We start from the raw sequence: 25,994 nt of genomic DNA, 5'->3' as shown, positions 1-25,994 counted from the left end.
GACGATGTCCAGGGAAACCGCCAGCGCCACGCCTTTCCGGGAGACCATGTCCTCCGCAATCGCTCGTACGCGTCTGACCGCGTCAATCGTCGAGCCCCCCTTCCGGAAGCCGTACTGGCTTTCGTGCAAACCTGGCACTTGGCCCGCTATGTGTCGTTCCAAGCGGGCGGCGACTACCCTCTCGAGTAGTTTGCCGACCTCGTCCAGTAGGCATATCGGCCGGTACGCTGACGGCGAGGTCGTCGGTCGGCCCTCTTTATGGAGCAGGACCAGCCTCGCCGTCCGCCACGCCCGGGGGTAGACTCCCTCCCTCAGGCATCTTGTGAAGAGGTGCCGGAGTCTGGGGGCCATGACCCCCATCACTTCCCCCCAGATCCGGCCAGGGATTCCGTCCGGGCCCGGTGCCACGTTGCGGACGGTCATTCTTCTGGTTGCCTCCCATATCTCCTCCTCCGTGACTTCCCAGTCGTCCCTCCATTCCAGCGGTCGTGTCGTTTACCGTGGCCGTTCCGCCGCTCTGTTCTCTTGTGGGGGAAAGAGCGTTCCGGTGATCCGCGTCAGCAGCGCAGGTTCCATTTCCGCCGTTGTCAGGGTGCCCTTCGCGCGTAGTTTCTGTGTCACTGTATGCCCTCCCCCATGGGTCCGACTCGATTGTTTCGACCAGTTCGGACCAGGCACAGTCCTTCGCTTTTTTAATTTCCCTTTGTAGCGAGCACCGTAGCGCGCGGTACGTCCGGTAGCGCAAGGAGACTTCTTCTTCGTCGCGTCGTCGCCAGCGGCAGGCCCTTAGGTACTGTCTTCGGGCCCGGACACATCTCGTCCTCAGTTCCGCGATGTCGGGGTTCCACCAGTAAACTGCTCTGCTTCGCACCGTGCCCGGTGTGGCCCGTGGCATGGATGCGTCGCAGATTGCTGTCATGGCTTGTCGCAGGTTCTCGGCCTCCTCTTCCACGTCTGCTTCGGTCGTCGTTGTCGAGGCCTCCCAGCTCCAAGCTGTTGCTATAGCCGCCGCCCGGAGTAGATCTTCATTCCTCTCCTTTATTTTCCATCTAGGCGGTAAGCGCGCGTGTCTCCCCCTCGGCGGGCCGCGCCCGTCGTTTGTCGCCGGCATTCCAGGTCCAGGTGCGTCCACCTCCATCAATATGTAGAGGTGGTCCGACAGCGTCTCGACCCCTTCGGCCACTCTCCAGCCTGAGATCCGCCTGAATGCCTCGGGGGAGGCCCATGTTATGTCAACAATGGAGCTCCCTCTGCACGTCACGCAGGTACTGGTCGAGCCCCTGTTCACTAACAGAAGTCCAAGTCCCGCGGCCCAGTTTGATAGCGTGCGGCCGCGCGTTGGCCCTGGCGTTCCCCCATTCCGTGGAGTGCGCGTTGAAGTCTCCCAGGACGAGCACTTGTCGTGGGAGTCGTCGCCTGACGCAGTCGCCAACTCCGTCTAGGAATTCTTCGAACGCTGCCCGTCCGCTGTTAGGTGACACGTACACCCCCACCACCATCATCCCTGCCCACTCGACCGCGGCGTATCCGTTGCCGCGTTCCATCAGGGCTCCGTGGACGAACGCCCCGGGCGTTGATGTCCAGGTGAGCAACCGGCAACCATTCCGTCCTCCTTTAACTCCTCCTTGTCCAAGCCGGACGTCCCGTATCCACACCCGTTTTGCGCTCACAGGCACTAGTCCTCCACTCTGGTTACCTCCCTTGCCCAGGCTCTCCAGTTTTCCGGAGATTTCGATTACGCACGCAGCTCCGTCCTCTCTACGTCTGCCTCCCATGTATCCCCACCCTGTGTTGTAATGGATCAGATGATACTGGAGTCAGCGGACGGGAGTTGAGGATAGACTCGATTTCAATGATAAGTGTATTTAAATTTTCGAATGTCAAGAGCTCGTTACCTGCGACACGCCTGAAATGTCGTTTGAAGGATTTCACTGCAGCTTCCCATAGCCCTCCGAAGTGAGGTGAGTTGGGAGGAATGAAGAGCCATTCGATCCGTCGGTCGACTAAAAGGGACTGAACCTTTACCTTATGATCGTCGGATTGCAGGAGATTTCGGAGCTCTCGTAATTCATTGTTGGCGCCAGCGAAGATGGTACCGTTGTCGGAGTAAATTGTCACACAGAATTCTCGGTGAGCGATGAATCTTCGCAGAGCAGCAATGAAGGCCTCGCTAGTGAGGTCGCTGACCAGCTCGATGTGGACTGCTTTGACTTCAAGACATATAAAGATTGCTACATATACCTTAATTTTGCGTCGGTTGCGATCCTTTCGTTCTTTGATGTAAAACGGTCCGCAATAATCTATTCCGACGTTGGTAAACGGTCGAGATTCCGTTATCCGTGAGGCTGGGAGGTCGCCCAATACGTAATCCACTGGAGGTGGATTAGCTCGGCAGCAACGGACGAACATCTTCAGCGTGCTCCAAACGTGACTACGGCCGTCGATAGGCCAATAAGATCTTCTTAAGGCGTATAAGGTAGCTTGAGTTCCGGAGTGGAGATTGATGAGGTGTTCATGCTCGATTATGAGTGCTGTGACTGAGGATTTGGGTACAATGATTGGGTGTTTCTGACTGAACGGCATTGGTGAGTGACTGAGTCGGCCTCCGACTCGCAACATCCCGTCTTTGTCCAGAAATGGATTGAGTCGTTGCAGCTTCCCCTTCACTGCAGAATTTCGATCTGTTCGGAGAGTGCGGATTTCATCTGAAAAATAACAGAATTGTAACAGTTTGACCAATTTGTTATGCGCATTGGTTAAATCATGTGTGGTTAGAGGTCTCCCTCGATCCTGTTTTTGTCTCCATCGGAGGCAACGAGCGGTAATTCTAATCAGCTTGGGCCAAGAAGAAAATCTCTCCAGTAGACTGTGGTCAGCAGGAGTCACGGCCAGACATGTTGCTTTCTTCTCCTCTGGTATTTCAGTTAATGGTACTGGGTTCCACGTCGGCCAGTATCTTTCTGGTTGTTGGAGCCATTCCGGACCATGTTGCCAAATGGTTGGTCGCAGGAAATCTTCGGGTGATTGGCCTCGAGATATGAGATCTGCAGGGTTATCGGCAGTGGGAATGTGACGCCAATCTGAGGTGTGAGTCTTCTGCTGAATTTCTGTCACACGATCAGCGACAAAGGTTTTCAGCGTATGGGGTGATGTATTGATCCAATGAAGTACGATTGTAGAATCCGTCCAGTAAACAGTCCGAGAAATGTTGCTTGATAAAGCTTGAAGGACTGTGGTGGCCAATGATGCGAGAAGAAGTGCTCCACTCAGTTCCAGCCTTGGAATGGTTTGTGATTTCAGTGGAGCCACCTTTGATTTTGCAGTGAGGAGTCGTGTCCAGACATGACCATCCGGAGTGATGGTGCGAAGGTAAACGCATGCCCCATAAGCCCTTTCGCTAGCGTCACAGAACCCGTGTAATTTAATTTCCGCTGCAGCCTTGATTATCGTTTTACGTGGAAACTTCACGTTATTCAATAATGGCAGCTGTGCATAATATTTGCTCCATTCCGTGTGCACGTCAGCCGGTAGAGATTCGTCCCAATCAATTTTTAAAGTCCAGAGTCGTTGGAGCAGCATCTTAGCACGAACGATCACTGGTGCCAATAATCCAGGGGGGTCGTAGATCTTGGCGATTTCGGAGCTGATTGTTCTCTTCGTGATTCGAGAGGCGGTAGAATTAATTTTTACGGAATATAGGATCGAATCGTCAAAGGAATTCCAAACCACACCCAGAGTTTTGAAGGTTTGCGATTCGCCTAGTAGCAGCTTGTCGTTTATGTCCTGCTCGAAAAGTCCTCGTAGCAGTTCCCGGTCGTTCGATGCCCATTTTCGAATGTTTAAGCCGGCCAGTTCCGTGAGCTCCGTTCTCAATGATCGTGCCTCGACCTTTCTATCAACTCCTGTGAGAACATCGTCGACGTAGAAGTCTCGCTGTAAGACCGTCGCCGCTCGTGGGTACCGATGTCCCTCGTCGTCCGCCAGTTGTTTGAGGCACCGAATGGCTAGATAAGGGGCCGCTGACAGCCCGAATGTCACTGTATTAAGTTGATAGGTGTCAACTTCTCCATCAGAATTACGCCACAAAATTTGTTGAAATTTTCGATCCTCTGGACGCACAAGAAATTGTCGATACATCTTTTCGACATCGAATGTAATGACGCATTGATGAGAACGAAATCTTAGAAGGATGAAGAATAAGTCATCTTGTAGTTTCGGTCCCGTATGAAGTACGTCGTTTAATGAAACTCCGGTGGTGGTTGGTGCAGATCCGTCAAACACAACTCGGAGTTTTGTAGTTTGGCTGGACTCTTTGATCACGCCGTGATGTGGCAGAAAATATCCGTCGTCCGTGCAGTTGTCCGTGGTAATCTTCGTCATGTGTCCTAATTCCACATATTCTTGTATCACGGCGCGATAGTCGGCTTCGAATCGTTTGTCTCGTTGGAATCGACGACAGAGGGAAATGAGTCGCTTCATCGCCATTGTCTTAGAGGATCCAAGCGAAGGAATTGTTTCGTTGAATGGGAGAGCGACCATGTATCGCCCTTCGTTGGTGCGTTGAACGTGATTTCGAAAGTGTTCTTCGCACTGTCGTTCCGCTTCCGAAATGTGTGCAGTGGGCGGTCCTTCGTCGATTTCCCAAACACGGGCGGGGTCCGCCTGTAAAGCCGTCGTGAAGGCGTGAAATGCGAGTGCTGATGATTGCGAGGTTGGGCTCCCCCCGATGACCCATCCGAATCGCGTTTTTTGCAGACGCAAGTCGGGCCCGTTTGCTTGACTGATGTCAAGTTGGCCGACACAGAGTGATGCTAGCGTTGGTCCGGCGCTCAACAATATTTCGATCGGCGCAGGCCTATGGAATCTTGGATCGGCTAGTTGGAGATTCCTCGGTATATGTATTATTGAGCGATCTACGGGTTGATCTGGGACCCAAGGCGATATTGTCGGTATGATTAGGAACGTCAAGGTGCGTTCGTATGTGCCGTCGATGGAGATGATCGTGGCCGTGATGTAACGTTTCGAGGTTGTCGATAACGTGTTGAGTGTTCCGATTGGGACCTAACGTTTCCGTTGGTTAAGTTTTAGCGAATCAGCGAGTTTTTCGGTGATAAAGTTCATGCTAGAGCCGGTGTCTAGCAGAGCTCTACAACGGAATGGTTGAACTTTATTGTTCAATATGTTGACCTGCGCTGTGACTAACAAATCGTGCTGCAGTGGTTCAGAAGGAAGCGAGGTCAATGAGTCCGTTTTCTGTGGTTCGGTCCCTAACAAGGTCGTTTGATGACGTCATTGTTTTCCTTGTCGTCTAGGACTGGACGATATATTTGATCCCGATGCCGTCGTTCGCGATAACCGAGATTCACGTTTCGGAGATGTTCGCGGAGACGATCGGGGAGACGATCGGGGAGACGTGGATGCGCGTCTCGAACGATGTGACGATCGCGGGGTCGGTGAACTAGGCGAAGATCGACCGTTGGATGATCGATCGCTCGATGATCGACCGCTCGATGATCGGCTTACACGTGGTCGTGATTTGCTATGACCATGGTCTTGATGTAGGTATGTATGGTGTCGCTGCCTGCAGATGCGACATGAACCGGCGGAGCAATGAGTAATAGCGTGTCCCTTACCTAAACAATTGGTACATAGAGACGCCCTCTTGGCGATTTCAAGGCGTTTTTTAGGCGACTTTGCTTTGAAGACATCACAATTCCATAATTCGTGTTGTCCTTGACAATTCGGACACACCAACGTATTATGTGTAGTTGTGAATGCGTAACTTCGCGGTGCGTTCGGTCGCTGACGTTTGTGTTGATCGGACTCTCTTTTTATCACGGTTGATGCTGAACTTGTCCTGTCGCCGTTCGTCCGTGTTTTCAGAAAGTCTACCAGATGCGTATATGACGGCATTTTCCTGTCCGGCAATGTGCGCTGCCATTTGCGAATGATGGCTGAGGGTAGCTTCGACGTGAATAATTTTATAAGAGCGACATTTGAGGTAACTGGTTCACCGAGTTTTTCTAGCGCTTGGAGGTTTACCTTGACCGTCTCAAGAAAATCATCTATCGCTTCGGGTGTCTCTTTGGTTATTTTCGGATAGTCAAAAATCAAGTCCCAGTGGCGCATGCAGACTTGACGGTGGCAGTCGAATTTTTCCATCAGAACGTCAATAGCGTTCGATTAATTTAACTCGGTGACATCTAACGATTGTATGCTTCGCGCGGCCTTTCCGGTCAAAGAGGATCGTAGGTAGTGGGACTTCTGCACGGGTGTAAGTCGCTCGCTTCGATCGATAGTGGATAAGAAGGAGTCGTAAAATGAATGCCAATTTTCGATGGTACCGTCGAAAGTAGGCAGGTGAATTTCAGGCAGTTTAATTGATGTCGGCTCGGCGATATTAGACTCGCAGCCTTGTGATTTCGACGACGATGCTGGTGTATCATCCATGAGAGTGTGTATTCGTATTACCAGATTGTAATATGTGTCGGTTACTTCGGAAACGCGCGCGTCGTCCATCTCGCCTAAATCTTCTAATTCCTCTTGTAACAATCGATATTGTTTCCACGTGTCGTCGAGTAGTGTCGTATAGGCCGTTAAATGGGCCTTATTCGGTTGTCTAGATTTTTCGTATTCATCGAGTCGTTTCGATAGAAAGGTAAATCGACCGATTTGAAAGCCTCGTCTCCGATGCAAGGAGGTAATTTTCTCTGTATTTTCCATTGGTATAGCAGATTGTGAGAAGAATGCAATGAACGAGCTTACCTTGCGGTTGCGAGTTTAAATGTTACTCGTCACCGTGTGTGTCTCGTTTAATGTGTAAGACGTGTTCTTACTGAAGTCGACCGTCTAGTTGTTGGCGTGAGGCTGCGTGGTTGCGTTCTTGCGTTTTCAAGAGGGTTATGCCTCTTCAAAACTGATGGTCCCTGGCGCTACTGACTTCGCTGGAGTGGTAACGCTTCTGCTGCTGTTTGTATTGGATTCACGTGGCACTGTATGGTAGTGGAGGTCACTGGCGTGCACTTTTCACTTGCCACTGTATCCGGCTCGAAGGACCAAATGTTACGACCGTTCGCGGAGAGACACGGTCGCTAGGAAAACGTTTCAGCGAGAGGCGTAAATTCTCGCTACGATTATGTTAATCGACGCCGCGAAATAGTCGTTTCCCTGTTTCGGTTAAGATAACAGAGGTGGTTTAATGAATGTAACACTGTATTAACAGGTTAACATAGAATAGTATATTTTACAATAATATGATGATTATGTTACAGAAATTTGACTCGACTTTGCGAACTCTCTAGATAAATTCGTTTACTCGTCAGATTTGTCGAAGAGTCACGTTTGACTCGTCAGAAGGAACTGATCGCCCTTCGATTATTCCTTTGTCTCATTTGGAAGACGGCCCCCACTATGCTCGGGTCAGGCCACCGCTCGCGCCTATGATCACGTATGCCTCTTCTTATGTGAAAATCGTAACGGTCAAAAATCGACGTTTCTAGAGCTCGCTGCTTGGCGACAACTATGCTCTCGTCGATACATTGTATATGATCCGGCGGGCAGATAAGATGGTCCGCCTGCGACGTTGTAGGACCACGAGCGAAGGTTAGAAAATACAGCCTGTGGTGAGCCTCGTGGCGTAACATCCTGCATATAAAATTGTTACCTTTATCCAATGCATACCACCTCTCTCCTCCTCTTTAAAAATATGACCTTTATGAACTTAATGTCTCCGAAAAACGTATTTAGCAGAAAGGATTCGACATCTATAACGATCCAATTAGAAACTACCAGAGCTTGTGTATCTTAAGCGGATCTTTAAACGCCGATTAAACGCGTTCTCTATCCAATCCTGGCTGAAACATAATTACTCGCACCCCCAGTAACCCACCTCTAAGTCATTCCAATCAACGTACCATGCAAACACGAATCCAACGCGTTCCAGGAATACAAACAACTGCCTGTAGCTGTTTAGCTGTACACGACGAGTATAATTATTTCGGGTACTCCTCCAGTACAAAACAGACACCCAAACGACATTATTTCAACACAAAAATATTTAAAACAATAGTTATAAAAGCATGATACTTAATACCGCGCTTGACATCAGGTATAATCAAAAATAAATTTCTTCAAAAAAATTTCAAGTTAAATCTTTAGCTTGTGTAATTGTATCAAACTTGCTCAATTAACAACGAGCAATTTCCATCGTGTTTTGACATCTGACTCATCGATGATGTTTTTCCTTGGAATTGAAAAAGGAATGTGCATAGTTTTGTCCTCCGTCCACACTCGAAATACTATCTACATGCTATACTCAGGGATTCAATTTTATATTACGTTGCCTCATGTTCCATTACTGCTTTCCTACTATCAGTCACTTGAACTGTAATATAAATCAGTCTTTTATTTCCAATACTATTCTGCATACCATTTATCAGGAACAATACATTTTATTTGTTAATTTAATAACATGCGAAGTTCCTCACTTGTCCTAACATCAATCAATGGATAAGTGAATTGAAATCTGTGAATATAAGTATCTAGTAATACAACTTCCGAACCGACGTAATTTGTTACGTCGCGTAACATTCTACTTATCCCAGGCCACACACCGCGGGCAAGATGGCAACCAGATGTTTTCGGATACTCACTGCGTACGCTCAATAGTCTCAAGTACCTTCCATAAATCTCAGGAATTTCCTAGTCGAGGTCCTCCAAACTGAACAAACGTCTGTTTTCGAAGCATTTCTAAAGACCTTTGTCTACTACGGCTTGACAAGGGAAGTTTTTCTCACGTATGATGCAACATTCCTCCCACTAACCACTTTCTCTCGTGGGCGGTTAAGACCCTTCGTTTAACCAATTAACAACGAAGCCTATTCCCTCACTCTCCTAACTAAAATCGTCACCAACAAATCCGATGGCCCCGTGCGCTAGACACACCCATCCTTAGCTTTCCTCCGCCACAGAATCCTCTCCGAACCACACTGATTTTACATCCTTCGAACAGTCAACATCCTTTGACCGGGAATACACCCGTAGATCAGTCACTCACTCATCTCGTACATACACACCAGCGTAAGTGTCTTCTTTACAAGTTGTCAGAATAAACGGTGATATATAACTTACTATACTGTGTCATATTCATTTAACCACCTCTGTTATCTTAACCGAAACAGGGGGAACGACGATTTCGCGGCGTCGATTAACCGAATCGTTTTCCTCGCAACCGCGTCTCTCCGCGAAGGGTCGTAACATTTGGTCCTTCGAGCCAGATTCAGTGTCAAGTGAAAAGTGCACACCAGTGACACCCACTATCATACAGTGCCACGTGAATCCAACATAACCAGCAGCGGAAGCGATACCACCCCAGCGAGGTCAGTAACGTCAAGGGCCGTCACCCTTGAAGAGGTATAATTCGGTGGTTGAAACGCAACCACGCAGCCTCCTGCCGCAACTGGACAATCGTCAACAGAAGTAAGTTATAACCACTCCATTCTCAATTATATAACAAATAATGGCAACCGGAAACGAACTTGCCGCCTTGCGTCGACGCCGGGGCCAATATACCGGCCACTTTACACGCTTAAGAAAAAAACTGGACGTAATCGAACAATCCGGCTGTCCGCGAGAGGCCAAGTTTATCCAAATCAAAAATCGTCTGGAAATCTATGAGATGGAACTCCGCGTCATTTAAAACGAGATTGTGAGCATAGACGAGGAAGCGAGCGAGCGCGGCCTTGAAATAGCAGACGAGTACAAAAAATTAGTACTCCGAGTAAGCAATCAGTTAAACCACATACGACTAACTACGACGTCACAATCGACCAACGACGAATCAGCTCGCGAGACTGCTTCGCTTAAATTACCGGAGAATCATTTTCCGGGACATAATGCGATGACGCCACCTTCGCCATTGCCACAAGGGCCCACGGATAAAGTACCCACCATGGCGAATTCACAACCACCAGAATATAGCAGCAACACGTCTATCAGGATCCAGGGAAACAATAATAATCTAAACAGTAACGCTATTCAGACTCCGCCGACGGAGAAGATCGCATCGACTCGAACGCCGATCTCGTCGCGAGTCACGCGTAACTCATTGCATGACACCTGCAGCTCATCACCTACACGCGACTTGACGACAACCAAGTTCGCGTCCGCATTATCTCGACCGTTCTACCCAAGGACACTGTTAGGGAAGTGATACATTTACACTGTACATGAGAGTGTGTGTAAGGGTCAGAGGGCGTCCAGGTCTTAGTTGAGACAAAAGACTGCCGTTAGGAGATTCTGGATAGTCGGTTGGCGACATGCGTGCGTGCAAGACGTTCTTCAGAGTGTAATATAGATGTATAGCTGTTGTGTGTGAAATATAGTCAATTATTTGTATTTCCAAATCCTCGAATTTCCTTAACATGGTAGCAGAGCATGGTTACTAGTTTTGCAAGATATTTAGTGCGTGGTTAGGATCTTGCGAGTGAGTTTTCAGTAAAGAAAAAAAAACTTTCAGAGGAAAAATATACTTCGAGCACGTAGTAAGAAAAGAAAAAAAGGAAGAATCAATTAAAATGGAGAGATCGGAAATCATGATACCTATATTCGATGGTGAGGATTATGGAATGTGGAAGCAAAGAATCACGATGTTTCTCAAATATAAGGAATGCGAGGTTGTTACAACTAGAATGAAGAACGAAAGAGACGATGAAGACCGGGACAAAAAGGATTTGAAGGCGATAAATATAATTTGTAGTGCAATAAAGAACAGACAATTGGAGTATGTTAGGGAAGGAAAAACGGCGTATGATATAATAAAATGGTTCGATGAAATGTACTTGAAAGAATCGACGGCACTGCAGATAGTATGCAGAAGGAGATTGGAAAACATAAGACTGGAGAACTACAGTGATTCAGCATCATTCTTTAACGATTTCGAAAAATTAATAAACGAATTAAAAAGTGCGGGCGCACAAGTAAGTGAGAGGGAAAAGCTGAATTACATGCTGAATACGTTACCCGAAGAATACAGCTACATAGCGGACGTAATAGACGCATTGAAAGAAGAGAATCAAACGGTAGCGTATGTGAAAAATAAAATAGAAATAGCAGAGAAGAAAAATAAATCCAATCGAGGAGAAAGACAAACCAACGCCTTTTCTGCAAAAAAGGAAGGATGCTTCAGATGTGGAAGATTAGGACACTTTGCGAGAGAGAGTGTCAAAATGGCGTCCAAGCGGGAAGCAGTAACGGCTATTGGCATGGGCCAACACGTGGTCGAAACAGAGAAAGAGGGAACAAAGGCAATACGAGCAGGGGACGTGGAAACTTTCATCGTCAATCAACAACCGGCACGGGCGAGCATGGAAACTCAAGAGCAGGCATATGGATAGCAACGGCGCACGCAGCAAACAGCAGTGAGACGAATGAAATAAGTAAGAACGAAATAGTGTGGCTATTAGATAGCGGTTGTACCGATCACATAATTAATGATATAAATTATTTTGATAAATCTATCGACCTAAGAGAACCGGTAAATATATATTTAGGCGATAATAGACCGATAAAAGCGTCAAAAGTTGGGAATGTTATAAGTTATTTTGAAGCATTCGGAAAACAAAATGAAATAAATATGAGGAAAGTATTTTACGCGAAAGAAATGTCCGCAAATTTGATTAGTTTAGGTAAACTAACAGACAATAAGAATACGGTTATTTCCAAAGGAAATATTGCGAAAGTAATAGATGAGGATAATAAACTTACAGCTGTAGCGTTCAAAGAGAATGGGACATATAGAATAAAAAGTATATTGAAAGGGAAGAAGCACTTAGTAAACAGCGCCGAACGTAGTGGTATGAGTAAAAAGGAAAGATGGCATAGGATGCTAGGACACGTAAATTTTAAATACTTAAAGATTTTGGGTAAAGAGCAGCTAGTGACTGGCATACCTAATGAATTTGAAATGGAACTTTTGAAATGTAGGGTGTGTATAGAAAGCAAAATGCATAACTTACCTTTCAAAAATAATCGAACTAAGGCTAGGGAAATAATGGAAATTATTCATACGGACGTGTGTGGTCCCTTTAAGACTGCGGCGGATTGGTGCCAACAGGACGCCGACAGATCCGAGGCATCAACGCGGTCGTAACACCTCCCGGGCGATTCGCGGGTACCAACCGCCAACACCAGAGGGCTACTACGACGACAACGAGTCTGTCTGTCTCGCTAGCGATCGAATATAGGGTGTCACGATACAAATACCGCACCTAGCGAGAGACTCCCTCTGCGTCTAAGGCAGGGACTACCGGGCATAGCCTTACTGACGAGTCCACCGGTAGTCCCGGGACGAAACGCGAATTCTCTTTTCACCTGGCAGCAACTACTCCACTACAAGACTACCGGATTCAATGGAGAAAAATATTTTATTTCATCTATCGATGATTATAGTAAAATAGCTAGGATCTATTGTATAAAATCAAAAGATGAGGTCTTTGATTCTTTCGTACCGTTCGTAAATGAAGCCGAAAATTTAACGGGCAAGAGGTTAAAAATATTAAGATGCGATAATGGCAAAGAATATTTAAATAATCGAATTTATAAATTTGCTAGGGATAAAGGTATAAGAATAAATAATTGCCCAACATACGTACATGAATTAAACGGGACAGCGGAAAGGTATAATAGAACAGTGATGGACATGGCGCGTTGCTTGTTAGCGGAAGAGAAAGTACATAAAAGGTACTGGCCGGAAATAGCTTGTACAGCGGTATACTTGAAATATCGAATATTAGCGAATACTATAGAGAGAAAGACACCTTTTGAAATATTCTTCGGGAGAAAACCAAGTGTTAAAAATCTACATCTATATGGAAGTAAAGTTTTTGTAAGAAGGCCAGAACAAAAAAGAGTTTCCAAATGGGACAAGAAGGCAGATATGGGAATTTTATCAGGATATAGTGAAGTAGGATACAGAGTCTTATTAGGTGGGAAAATAACAATAGCTAGACATGTAGAGGTCATAGAGACAGACACTAAATGTATCGGTTTTGAGGAAAACTCATTAGAGGCAGATTAGAGAAATGATAGCGAAGATAACTATTCATTGGATGGTATGGATAAGGAAGAGTTAGAAGGTAGGGAAGATGAAAATGATAGTAGTACTGAAAGCTCAAACACTACTAGGAGATCTACACGTATTAAGAAAACTCCAGTAAGGTATCCAGACTATGGATAAGGAAATAGAATGTCTCTATAAGAATAAAACTTGGAAATTGGTAGAAAGGGTAAAAGGCAAAGAAGTATTAGATGTAAAATGGGTTTACACGAAAAAATCAGAGGACAGGTATAAGGCTAGATTAGTGGTAAGGGGATTTCAACAAAGAAACGTAGCCGATGACATATATTCTCCAGTGGCGAGTAATCAGACCTTTAAGATATTGCTATCATATTGTTGTCAAAATGGATTAATAATTGAGCAAATGGATGTAGAAACTGCCTTTTTAAATGGTGAAGTAACCTCGGAGGTATATGTAAATCAACCAAAGGGATATGCGGACGGAACGAATAGAGTTTGTAAATTATCGAAAGCGCTTTATGGGTTAAAAGAAAGTCCGAGGGACTGGTATGAGTGTTTTGATAAGTATGTGACGAGATTAGGTTTTAAGAAGAACAATATAGAGCTGTGCCTATATACTTATGGAGAGGGAGAAAATGTTGTTTATGTGTTAATATACGTAGACGATTTGTTGATTTGTAGTAAAAACAAAGGGAAGATACAAAGTGTAAAAAAAAAAGAAAAAAAATTATTAACTGATAAATTTGAAATGAAAGATTTAGGTGAAGTAAAAGAATATCTTGGAATAAATATAGAGTATGATTATTTAAAAAATGAAATGAGATTAAGCCAAAAGATATACATAGAATCATTAGCAAACAAATATAAATTACATAATAGCAAATTGTACTGTACACCTATGGAGACCAACTTAAAAATTGAAAAAGCTGAGATAAATAGAGAGGACATTGGATACAAGAATTTAATTGGCGCATTGTTGTATATTAGTGTAAATACCAGACCCGATAAAAGTTATAGTGTGAATTATCTGAGTAGATTTCAAGATTGTTGTAACGAGACACATTTTAAATATGCCTTGCGAATATTGAAATATTTGTACCGGACTAGAGATTTAGGGCTACATTATAATAGAAATGAAAAGTGCGAAACGATAGATTGTTATGTGGACGCTGATTGGGCAGGAGATCATATAGATAGGAAATCGACTTCTGGGTATGTAATTAGATTGTATGGAAATGTAATTGGATGGAAGTCTAAAAAACAAAGGTGTGTGACAAAAGCCTCGACGAATGCAGAGTATGTTGCTCTATCGGAAGCGGTGAGCGAAGTAATGACTATCAGAGAACTAATGAAAATCTTCGATGTAAATGTAGACGATAACCCTGTAAAAATCTATGAGGATGACTCTGGAGTAATGAGTATAGCAAAATACGGAACTTTTACAAAAAATTCTAAACACATTGAAGTTCATTACCATTACGTTCACGAGTACGTAAAGGAAAATAAGATAAACATGATAAAAGTAAGTACAGAAGAAAACACTGCGGATATTTTTACGAAGGCACTGTGTAGAGAGAAATTTGAAAGGTTTAGGTCATGGATGAATGTAAAATAAGAGAAATGTAAATAAAGCGATAAATGTTAAATATTTTGTTAATTGGACAAGTATGTAAATAAAATTAAGTGTACAGTATAAATGTAAGGAGGCGTGTTAGGGAAGTGATACATTTACACTGTACATGAGAGTGTGTGTGTAAGGGTTAGAGGGCGTCAAGGTCTTAGTGGAGACAAAAGACTGTTGCCAGATGTTAGAAGAATCTAGGATAGTCGGTTGGCGACAAGCGTGCGTGCAAGACGTTCTTCAGAGAGTAATATAGATGTATAACTGTGGTGTGTGAAATATAGTCAATAATTTGTATTCCCAAATCCTCGAATTTCCTTAACCCGTAGGAATATTTTTATCGGGTTATCGATGTAGCCGAGTTATTAAAAACGGATCGGACAGATGATATTCGTTTGCATATTCGAAACGTAATATCGAAACACATTTGGTCGTAAACAATAATACGCCTTCGTATAATATGTCCCATCTATTCACGTAATATGAGTACCATCGAGCTTTCTAATGGATTTGTGGTTCGATTACGATTCGATTCGGGATTTCGCGCGGTTAAAATGTGAAATTAGGGAACCACTGTCGCAACGATAGGATCTCCACTGGACGATGTAGTAATTGATCGGTTACGCGACCTCTGCTTCGTTCCAACCATTGCTTAGAGGAGCAGGCACGATCGTTTACGTCTCCCGGTGACATCGAGCCGCGTCGTAAATACGTACACGTAGCTCCTTTTTCGATTTCGACGATGAAACTAACCTGGCAACTAGAATCCGTTTCGATCGTTGTTAATGCCGTTGCGATTTTAACCGCTGCGAGTGAAAGGCCGCGTTTTCTCGCGAATTCTCGCGTCATCGCGTCCGTATTCGAAGAAGGGGAAGAGCGGATATTCGAAATTCGAAACGTTGGAGCGAGTTTCCGGCATGGTACGGCGGTCGTTGCAAATTGTTTCAACGTCGTCCATTGTGAAACTTTCCCCCGGTTCCACAGTTGCTGGTGCACGTACTCGGCTTAGCGCGCGGTTGCACTTACGTGCTAGGTGCGTGCTAAAGTATTTTCGAGTCTGCTGTAAACACACACCCGTAGACGTAGGAAACGCCAAGTCGTCCGTAGACCGTGTAAGAAGACCGGTCCCAACGCGGTTCTAAATACGGCTCCTTGCATTATTAATCCCCCAGAGGTGGTACCGTATACCGGGCTGTTATCGCGGTTACATCGTAATTCGCGACAACGTTGCACTCGGATACGCGAGCCAAGGTGCAATCTCGTCGTGCCATCTCTATCCCTGTCCGACGGGCGGAACTGTTCCGCACGCTTGTCACTTCCATGATCGCGCGCCTATTAATCTTTCAAGTGAAAACAGGGCGAAAGCTGCGAACAATTTGCTTCTTTTTTCTTCCTTTTCTCCTTAATTTCTTCGGATACCTGTTACGTTTTATATCCTTCGATTCTTCGACATCGAACGTCTCGATCGAATCGTGACGAAATATAGAAAATACCTAGAACTTGCAGCGATAGGTCGGACCTCGGAACCATTGCGCTGCTCCTTATCCTCGTAACTCTGTTCCATCGGACGTTTAAGGCATACAGTTCTAACGAGCTGTATACGTTGCTTACTTTCTCTTGCACGTTGAGTGCTTCCAGCGCTTCCATTGAAAGCGTATATAACGTTGGAGCGTTCGTTAGCAAGATGATAAATATTTAATAAATAAGTTGGAAATCGATATCGCACAGGCTTTCGAAACGGCTTTACGCGATGGTCGTTTACGTCTACGATCGTTTACACGATCCACGTTCGAACAACAAACACCGCAGCAACCCTGAAATCCGATTAATCTGGAGTAGGCAGGCACAGTTTCGTTTTTCACGCAGATTGCGAGCAATCGCGCTTTCGAACGAGCGTGTGAATCTGGGTATACTACTGCGGTAGCTCTCGTTATTAATTCACTCGGTCGTGCACAATTAGGTGAGCATTGTAGCTAGATGTCTCTTCTTCGGCGACACGGCTCATTTTGCGTAGTATCGTCGATTTGTCTAACTCGCAGGCAACGTACAATCGCGAGTTTATACCGGCGGCAAAGTTTCCTTCGTGCATGGAAAACTTGCCGCGCGAGAACTATCGTGTGGGGAATAAATTAAGCGAATTTCGGGTTGCAGCGGCGTTCGTGTAGTCGAGAATTATCTCGAGACGAAAACTTTCACGGATTAAAGCGTGTTAGAATTTAATCTTGGAATTAGGATTAATATTCTGTGGAAGACACAATGTTTATGTTGAAATAATACAATGTGATATTTATTAAACAATTATTTCGAGAGTTATAAATGTGCGTTCTGGAATGTAGACAGTTGGCTAGTTATTCACAGACTGGCTTAGTGACCATGGCCCTTGAAAAGGTTTAGATCCCCACTCTCTATGCAGTAATGAGTGTGACCTGTGTGGGTGTCTGTGTGGCGTCACATGTGCCACAGAACCTTCTAGTAGCTTCTCGACGTGCTCGTCTAGAATGTTCCATCCATATCCTCACGTTTCTTCCGGCGTCCTTTTGAAAAAGCATGCACGTGCTAACTGCCGTGGTGCATCTCACGAACGCACGCTGGTGGGGATGGCGCTGGGCAACGAATGGAAGAATCTGTACGATCAAACACTCTATCCGCATGCAACTGATATCGTTGTATTCCAACAAAGCGTAATAATTTAGACTGTGAAAAAGCGACTTTTGTTCCGCTCGTCCCTTTTTCTTCTCCATCGGAAGCGGAGATAATTTGCGGAGTATCGAGATATTCTTATTCTTATAAAGAGCGAGGAATTCGCGAGCGCGGTTATTAATAACGCGATATTTATCAGCCGGCGTAAATAAAGCTCGTAAATACAGACTGATAAGCCCTGGGGAAAGGAGCAGAAAGTTGTACGGTTGATCGACTTTTACGAGATTTCTTGGCGAAAGGAAATTGGGTCGGTCGTTAATTACACCTATTAGCGAGAAATAACATTACAAGAGGGTGGTCGGTAAGGGTGCCGCGAGCAAGTTTCTCAAGTTACGTATTCCTGGCGGCGAGTCTCGGTTTCTCGAAAGCGTAAAACTGTTAATTATTTATCTCTTGGGGGGAAAGGTGTCTGTTTTATGTAAACGGTACGTCTAAACCGATAAATTATATCTCGCAGCGGAACCGAGTTATCACCGGAATTTTATTAGCGCGATACGTACTTTAATTTTTGCCGTCTGCCTTTGCCTGTGTCTTTAATCTCGGAGACGACACGCGACAACACGACGCGTTATGCCGCGTCAAAGGATTTCGGCTTTAAAGCTTATCGGGGAGGACAGCGCTGCTCCAACTTTTCCTAGCTTCGGTTTACAGGAAGCTATAACGGAGTATCGAGAGACCAGCAGTGTTTTCTAAACTAGAAGACGCGACGCTCGGTGAGAAAAATGATCGCGAAGAACCGGTATATATTCTCCTAACCCCGAGTCTCCAGCGAATCTCTCCATCGGTATCGTGTGCGTTCACCGAGAAACTCGACAGCTTTAATTCGCATTCAGCTTTTTCAAGCATCATCGTGTGCCGGGCTTCGTACGTTGCCCCTTTTACCGGTGCACCGTGCGTCCGTATATTTTATTAAGCGGCAAACAAACGAAAAGAAAAAACAAAAAAAAAAAGAAAAAGAGTTCTTTCTAGGCTGAAAGTTCGTTGGGCGGTATATCTCCGTGTTCGCCGTGCCATCGGTCTTGCGCGCGCGAGAAATCGTCGAAATATTCGGGACACTGCTGAATGTCCTCGAAGCCAAGATAAATATACCACGGGCGTTATTGTCGGGAAAGTTGCGAAACGCGAGGGACGCGTAAATCGGACTAGATTAAAGTCGAAAGATCGTTGTTGCGAGCTGGAAGTAAGAGGGCAAGAAGTAAGACGAGATACCGAAGAGGAAAATGCATTAGAATCATTCGAGATTCTTGCAAACTAGGTGGCCGACTTGCGCGGCCTTCATGAATGCGTAATTCGTCAAAGATTCCGTGTTTTGTCGTGCACTCTTCGCGCTACCGTCTCCACTTTCCAAGTGAAAACGGATCTTCCATTCGACGGATACAATAGCGATATTAGCGCCGGCAACAAATATTTATTTATTTATTTATTTACTTTTACGGGATAAATCCTTGGATCGAAAGAAAGATTAGCTTGGAAGACAGAAAATAGGACGATAAGTACGTTCGAGTTGTGGTTAGGTTGGGTTACACGTACGTAAGAGAAGAGAAAAAGAAAATACATATGTAGATGGAGTAACGAGACAAGAGAAGAAAGTACAAAAGGACAAAGAACAGGATATAGTAATGTAAGATGGTCGGAAAAGATGCTCGAGAGAATGTCTCGAGTCTTAAGGATAGCATGGGTTGACCGAAGATATCGTTAGTCGACTAAGCTCATCGATATGCAGCTCGTACGTCTTGCGGACTGGTTTGCCAACTGCAAAGGAAACGGTCGATCCGGAGAAAATTCATCGAACAAAGTTCCGGTCGACCACACCGTGCTTGGAGACACGGTCGTCTCGGAATTTGACCAGAGATGGAAGACGAGAAGTCCCGTTTACTTTCATCCGAGAAGTTGGACTTCGCGTGGAACGATTCGAATACGCGTTTTGGGCAGGTGAAACAAAATCGTTGGAAGAAAACACGTTTAACGCGTAACGAAAGGAGATTCTTCGTTTTGCGATCGACGGCTCGCATATTTGTCGAGGGCCGATCGCTCCTAGATAGCGGGATAACGGAAAGGTGGAAGGTAGGCCAGAGTCGAAGGCAGTTTGCCGGTTATTTTCTCGGTTGGACCGATCGATCGCGAGAGCCCGCTCTTCGAACAAACGTCGACTGTAGAGAAAGGTGGGGAGGAGAGGGTTGTAAAGAGCAGCGACGGCGTCTCTTACTTTGCTTTTTTACTCTTCGAACGATCCTGGAATCGGCCTGCTCGGCCGGTGACGGACCACGAGGAATAATTATTATTCCGCGAGAGAGAGAAGGGAAAAAATGGGAGTCGTTTGTTCAAACGCGACGAGGGTATCTTTCTTCAAAGTGGTTTCGAAGATTGCACGGGCGGCAATGGAGAAAGAGAGAGAAGGAGGCGGCCGTAATAATCAAAAACATTCTTAAACGTCTTATCCCGGGACTAATCTCGAAATTTTTCTCTCCTGGATGTCGAGAAGGAAAAGAGATTTCTCCGGGCGGAAAGAAACGCCATCCGCTGGAACGACTGCCGATGTTGGTCGATCCGGATCTAGAAACGTCGGATCGAGGTGGATCTCGAGAAACGGCGAGTCGCTGTGCTCTGCTTTGGAAACTCGATGGCGGGGCCGAAGGCGGAGGCCAGCGAGACCAGATACACGAGGTTCGTCGTCGTGTTTGCAGCGCACGCGAATGAAAAAACACGATGGGAAGAGAGCAAAAGGTCGTGGGAACTGCAATATACACGCGTCCATTCATCCGGATGAAAAGGTTCGTTATAGGGGCAATTACTGTGGTGGTGTGGTGCGCTGACCTCTATCAACGGCCGCACCCCCGTTCTACTACACCTTACCCCGACGCGCCTTACTGTTCTCTGCATTTTAGATTAGTTTAATGTCGGCCAAAGCGAGCGAAAGCAGCCGCCCGTTGCTCGATAAGAGAATTAACCGATAGGGTAATAAGGAGGAGGCCACGCGAACCGTCGTTCCTCCCGACTCTTCCTTCCTTCCTTCCTTCCCTCCTACGTTCTCCACCTCCTCCTCCTTCTCCTCCTCTTCGTGATCCAGTCTCCGCCTTTCCCTTGCTTCGAACGCGCTTCGTCAACCCATCGGTAAAGTAAAACCATCATCTTGCGAGACGACCGATGCGCTTTCTCCGTTTTCGTTTGCTTCGCGCTTGCTGCCCGAACGAATGGACAAACAGCTGTTCGTCGATTACAGGAGGACAGATTTTCTGGTTAGTAATTCGGATATACATAATATCGAGCTGTGTCGCTCGATTCGGAATATACTCGCTGGCCGATGAAACTAATTAATATGATAATCATCGAAGCAAGGAATTATTATCACGGTGACCTATTAAATATCGCCATATATTACGCATTGAATATTGCGTTATTACGCTGAGCCGTAAAATAATCCTATCGTGGGGAGTAAATGTTAATAAATTCAATCGGTTAAACGAACGATGCGCATCCGACTGTCGTAGATGGTTGGTTTCGAAAGCATAAGAAGACGAAGACTAAAAATAAACGCGAACAAATGTGATCAACGAACGACGATATACGATTAAATTGGCTGGTTTTTAATGGTAGAACGGCGAGTTTCGCGACAAAGGATCGAACGATTCGGCTGGGATCGATAGTTTCGACGAGTTTCGCTTCGAGATACACGGTTACTCGTATTCGTTGACTAGTGGAAAATGAAACGAGAGAGAAGAGAAGAGAAGAGAAGAGAAGAGAAGAGAAGAGAAGAGAAGAGAAAAGAGGAAGAGCAGTGCGTGTTTTTTTCAAAACGGAAGAATCGATATTCCGTTTGGAACGGTGGGATCAGAGGGAAGAAAAGGACGCCGGCGACGGGGGAAAGGAGCGAACGCGTGACTGTGACAGCGCGCGTTGAAAATATACCTATCGACGTTGTCATCGATAATGCGTGGAATCGAAATTTCCAGGCGGACGAGTTGGTTCGGTGGCAGAAAAAGTAAAAAGTAGTTAAGGCTAACTATACAGCCGTGAATCCATCATATTAGCCATGGGACTAATCGGTTGTACAACGGGCCGCGCGGACGACAGAAACGCGCAATTTCGAATCAATCTCCGGGGATATCTGACAGGGGCCGGTCCTCGTTCGTTTTTCTCCGGCTGCAGTCAAATCGATAGCTCTATACGGCCAGAGCGAAACCGCGCCACGCCGGCCTGCGACAAACGCGAAACACCATTTCCGTGGAAAGCAACCGTGTAACCTACTTGCTTTCGAGTAACCGGAGCCCCGGGGTCACGCAGACGAAACGCCGGTCGTTACGACCGTTCGCGGAGAGACGCGGTCGCGAGGAAAACGCGTCAGCGAGAGGCGTAAATTCTCGCTACGATTCGGTGAATCGACGCCGCGAAGTAGTCGTTCCCCTGTTTCGGTTAGGATAACAGAGGTGGTTGAATGAATATGACACAGTAGTAAGTTATATTTCACCGTTTATTCCAACAACTTATAACGAGGATAGTTTCGCTGGTGCGTATGTACGAGATGAATGAGTGACTGATCTACGTGTGTGTATACCCGGTTAAAGGATGTTGACCGTTCGAAGGATGTAAACTCAGTACTGTCTTGGGAGACGATGCTGTGTCGGAGGAAAGCTAAGGATGGGTGTGTCTAGCGCACGGGACCATCGGATTTGTTGGTGCCGATGTTAGTTAAGAGAGTGAGGGAAATAGGCTTCGTTGTTAATTGGTTAAACGAAGGGTCTTAACCGCCCTCGAGAGAAAGTGGTTAGTGGGAGGAAAGTTGCAGCGTACGTGAGAAAAACTAACTTTCCCTAGTTAAGCCGTGGTAGACAATAGTCTTTGGAAATTCTTCGGAAACAGACGTTTGTTTGGTTTGAAGGACCTTTTCTAGGAAATCTATGAGATTTATGGAAGGTACTTGAAACTATGGAGGTTACGCTGCGAGTATCCGAAGACATCTGGTTGCCATATTGCCCGCGGTGTGTGGCCTGGGCTAGGTAGACTGTTACGCGACGTAACACCGGTTCTCCCTTAAACGCGATTAATGTATCGCTAGCTGGGAAAAAGGGAGAAAGAAAGAAGGAGAGGGGATAAGAACGAAGATAGAAAAGGGATTCGCATCTCGTGGAAATCGACACGGTTCGATCCACGTTTCAGCGAGCTTTCCGCCGTCGGAATCGACAATTGCCGGAGGAGGACCTTTTTGTCGAGCAAAATAAATAGACATTTTTCCCCTCCTTCGTTTTTCAGTATGTTTACCAACCCATTGTTCTATTCACCGTCGCTTCCGGCAACGTTCGATTTGGAAATGTTGACTCGGGAACATTCGATTTGGGTAACGTTCGATTCCGAAATGTTTTATTCGCTGACGATCGGTTCAGAAATGTTTGAGCCCGGAGATGGTGGATTCTCATACGTTCCATTCTCGGAACGTTCGATCCTCGGTAACACGGAGTTTAGCGATTCTCGAAACCCGGCAGAATCTTCGATTCGAAAGTGTTTGATAGACGTGCCCCGTATATCGTGCAAACACTCTTTTATACGAGTTTCGTGTATCTTTCTGCTCTCGGTTGTGCGACCAAAGTGCGCGATCGGTGTTTAGAACGAAACTTTCTTCGGGAAAAATCAGAACGTGCGTTACAATTCATTTACCAAGGAAATAAAGGCAAGGTCGATTTTGCACCGAGCTCGCCGTTTTCCGGGAACGTGCTGATATCCAAACGGACGGTTTGTATAAATTTCGGGGAAGGAGTAACCGGTTTACGATTTCGTCTGGCAGCAGCCTCTCGCGAATTATTCGCGTCGAAGATTCCGATGAACAGGGAAAGGGAAGGAAGGACGACAGAGGAAACGTATCGGTACAGGGCACCGAGTTAATTACATTAAAGATTCTGTACACAGATAAATTAGCTGCTTCTCCGTGCAGATAGTAATTATCGGGGTGATAAGTGGTAATAACAGTTTTACGCTAGTTTCAGCCTCTACCTGCTTCAGCTAACCGTTAACGAAGAAGACGCGGCAGTTAAAGCACTCGTTATCAAACAGCTTAACCCCGTAACTCCTTCGTGATTAAAAGCATCGCTATTAAGTGTCGTTATTCGTCGCGTTATTAGGGCGATACAGCTCGAACGTAATTAGCTCCTTGTGCAAATAATATCGGGTTGTCCGACAGTTTGCGCGGCGGATGTCGCGCAAGAAGAACGAAAACGACGAAAACGGGGAACAAAGGAAAGAATGAAGGCGGAGAGGGGCCGGAACAAAGCATGAGTCGGCTCAATGCGCGTACCTCGTTTTTCGGTTCTCTCGATAACCTCGAAAGCTCGTCGTTGTTCTTCGTAACGACGTCGTCGGCCGGCGATATTCCACGTCGTTAAAACAACCGGGACGAGTCAACACGGAGGCTTTCTTCCTTTTTTCTCTCCTGGAACGGATGCTCGAGAGGAAAAAAGTTTCCCGCCTCGTGCTCGGGCCACGAGCAAACGTTTTAACGCGATTGAAAAAGTTGAAACTCTAACGAGTGACTAGCAGCGATTAGCAGCAGTTTCCGAGTCATATAGAAGGCGTGGTGTTTCGTTCGTTAAGTCACTGTTCACCTAGAAGCGTTTTCTATCGGTCGGTAATCGGAAAAGCTCGTCCCTCTGCTTCCGTTCCTCTCTCCATCGGCCGATTTACGCGACCCTAGTTTTATCGCTGTTTTATCGGTGGCCGTGCGTCGAAGCGTGCCTTTTTAAAAAGCTCGTACCACGGCAGTTTCTTCCGCTGCTCGTTTCTCGCTGGTCGCCACTGCGCGCGCACTTATAATTAACAATGTCACCGGTCGCGTCGAGTTGTCGCCGGTGCGGTTGTTAGCGAGAAGCTTTTAACGAAGCCGGACGAGGCGACGTACTTCTCTCGACTCCGTTTCTCCGCCAAAATACCAAGATCGATATCCGGTATCGGCGATGAAAACGCGCCGGTCCTTCGCCGCGCGATACGCAACGAAAGCAACCCGATCGCAGCGGGCTGATTTCACCGAGCCCGATGATTAAAAACGGGAGGGAATCGACGGTGCGAGATTTCCCGGCGAAGCTGCGGACGAGTACTGGATATTGAGATGAATTTAGCCGCGCGACGACGTCCTCCTTTCGGAAAATTTCAAGCGAATTTTCGCGGAAAAGTCGAGAAATTTGTAGAAACGTCGTACGATTCGTCGTATTTTATTAGCTCTATGGGCAACACGACAGACGTACGTACGTATCTCGAATTTCGTTTCCGCGAAATTTCACGGTGCCGGGAGAAATGATTCGCAAGGGCTCGGATCTTATCGTTGACGCGAGTCGATTTTCCAGGATCGTGAAGAAAGTATCTGATCAGCTGAGCGTATAACACGGTTTCTTAGATATGAATTTCTACGAGCGCAACCTAACCTCGACCTATTCCGATTTCAGATAAGATTTCCATCTTCGAGGAGACGCGAACCATGGAAAGAGAGGAGAAAAGTTGTAGGTATCGTTTCTGCCGCGTAGCGCCGGCACTTTCTTTGGAAAAAATTGCCGTTCGGCGAGCGTGTTTAACGTTAATCGCCGATCAACTTAGCCGTCGTCAATCGACCGAATCGAATAATTTCGAGGAATCTTCCACCGACTCTTATCGTCTTGGCCTGTTTCGCGTCTCCGTCGGCCGATTTTCTCGCACCGCGTTCTCCACCGCGGTTTTCTATCCGTATAATAGAATAGTATAGTAGAATAATACGTATAATATAATAGAATAGATACAACGATTATAACGCGTTGGATACCTGGATGTACCGATTGCCCCGGGGCGATCCTCCGTTTCTCCGGTTTTCGTTTCTTTCGTGCCAACCGAACCGAACAAAGGCGACGGATAGTTTCGCGGATAGTGGGCGTGCATCCATACGACGATAATTCTTCCTCATTTGTCGTCGTTTCTATAATTTCATCCGCTGCTGCCCCGTCCAGTAGAGACTGGCCTGACCCCGATTTTATTATATTATATCATCCGCCCTTTTCCTACGTTTCCTCTTTCATCCCCCTCTTACCACTTTCCACGCTTTTCCTCCATTCTTCGCCGTTCCAATTGTTCCGTCGTATCTCTACCTCTAGCCTGTTTCTCAGGCTGCCTTCCCCTGTTTCCTGCCCGCTTCCTTTTTCTCCTTCGCTTGTCACGCTTTCTCTTATTTAATCCAGCCTCTCCTCTCTTCTTCGCCGCGTTCTTTCTAGTTTTTCACCGAGGCCTGCCTCGCGCCTCCCGTCTGCCGCCTCCCGCTCCCTCCTCGTCGCTGTCCCTAATTCCCTTCTCAGCCGGTTAAACCCTCCTGCCCCGTCGTTCCAAGCTCCAGTCGATCCGTGTCTCCGTTCGATGCCGCCCCATTCCGATAATAACGCGCCAACCCGTCGCCGGAAATAAAGAGCACCTCGCGCTGATCCCTTTTGTTTCATCCCGAGCGATTCACCCCTCTCCTCGTTCGGTCGCCACCTCCCTTTATACCAGGCCGGTAAAAAATAATTGCAGAGCCGAAAGCGACGGAGATTCACGGCCCCCTTTTTCACCGCTGCGCCACGCCGCGCAACACCGCGCCATGTCGTGCCGCTACGAACCGCG

The 25,994-nt window shown here is 46.3% G+C and overlaps 1 protein-coding gene across 1 annotated transcript; it reads right to left on the bottom strand.

Annotated features, from left to right (window-relative positions):
- Positions 1-1,232: 1,232 nt before the first annotated feature.
- Positions 1,233-6,129, bottom strand: LOC126875693 (uncharacterized). Its single transcript, XM_050638582.1, has 3 exons — positions 5,634-6,129; positions 1,896-4,925; positions 1,233-1,786 (listed from the first exon to the last, which is right to left on the bottom strand). Exons 1-3 carry the CDS (start codon positions 6,127-6,129, stop codon positions 1,233-1,235), a joined length of 4,080 nt encoding a protein of 1,359 aa, XP_050494539.1.
- Between the last annotated feature and the right edge of the window lie 19,865 nt (positions 6,130-25,994).

The sequence above is a fragment of the Bombus huntii genome, unplaced genomic scaffold, assembly GCF_024542735.1.
Source record: "Bombus huntii isolate Logan2020A unplaced genomic scaffold, iyBomHunt1.1 ctg00000052.1, whole genome shotgun sequence".
Taxonomy (NCBI): domain Eukaryota; kingdom Metazoa; phylum Arthropoda; class Insecta; order Hymenoptera; family Apidae; genus Bombus; species Bombus huntii.
The sequence above is the reverse complement of the archived record's forward strand: the minus strand, read 5'-3'. Positions and strand labels throughout refer to the sequence as shown.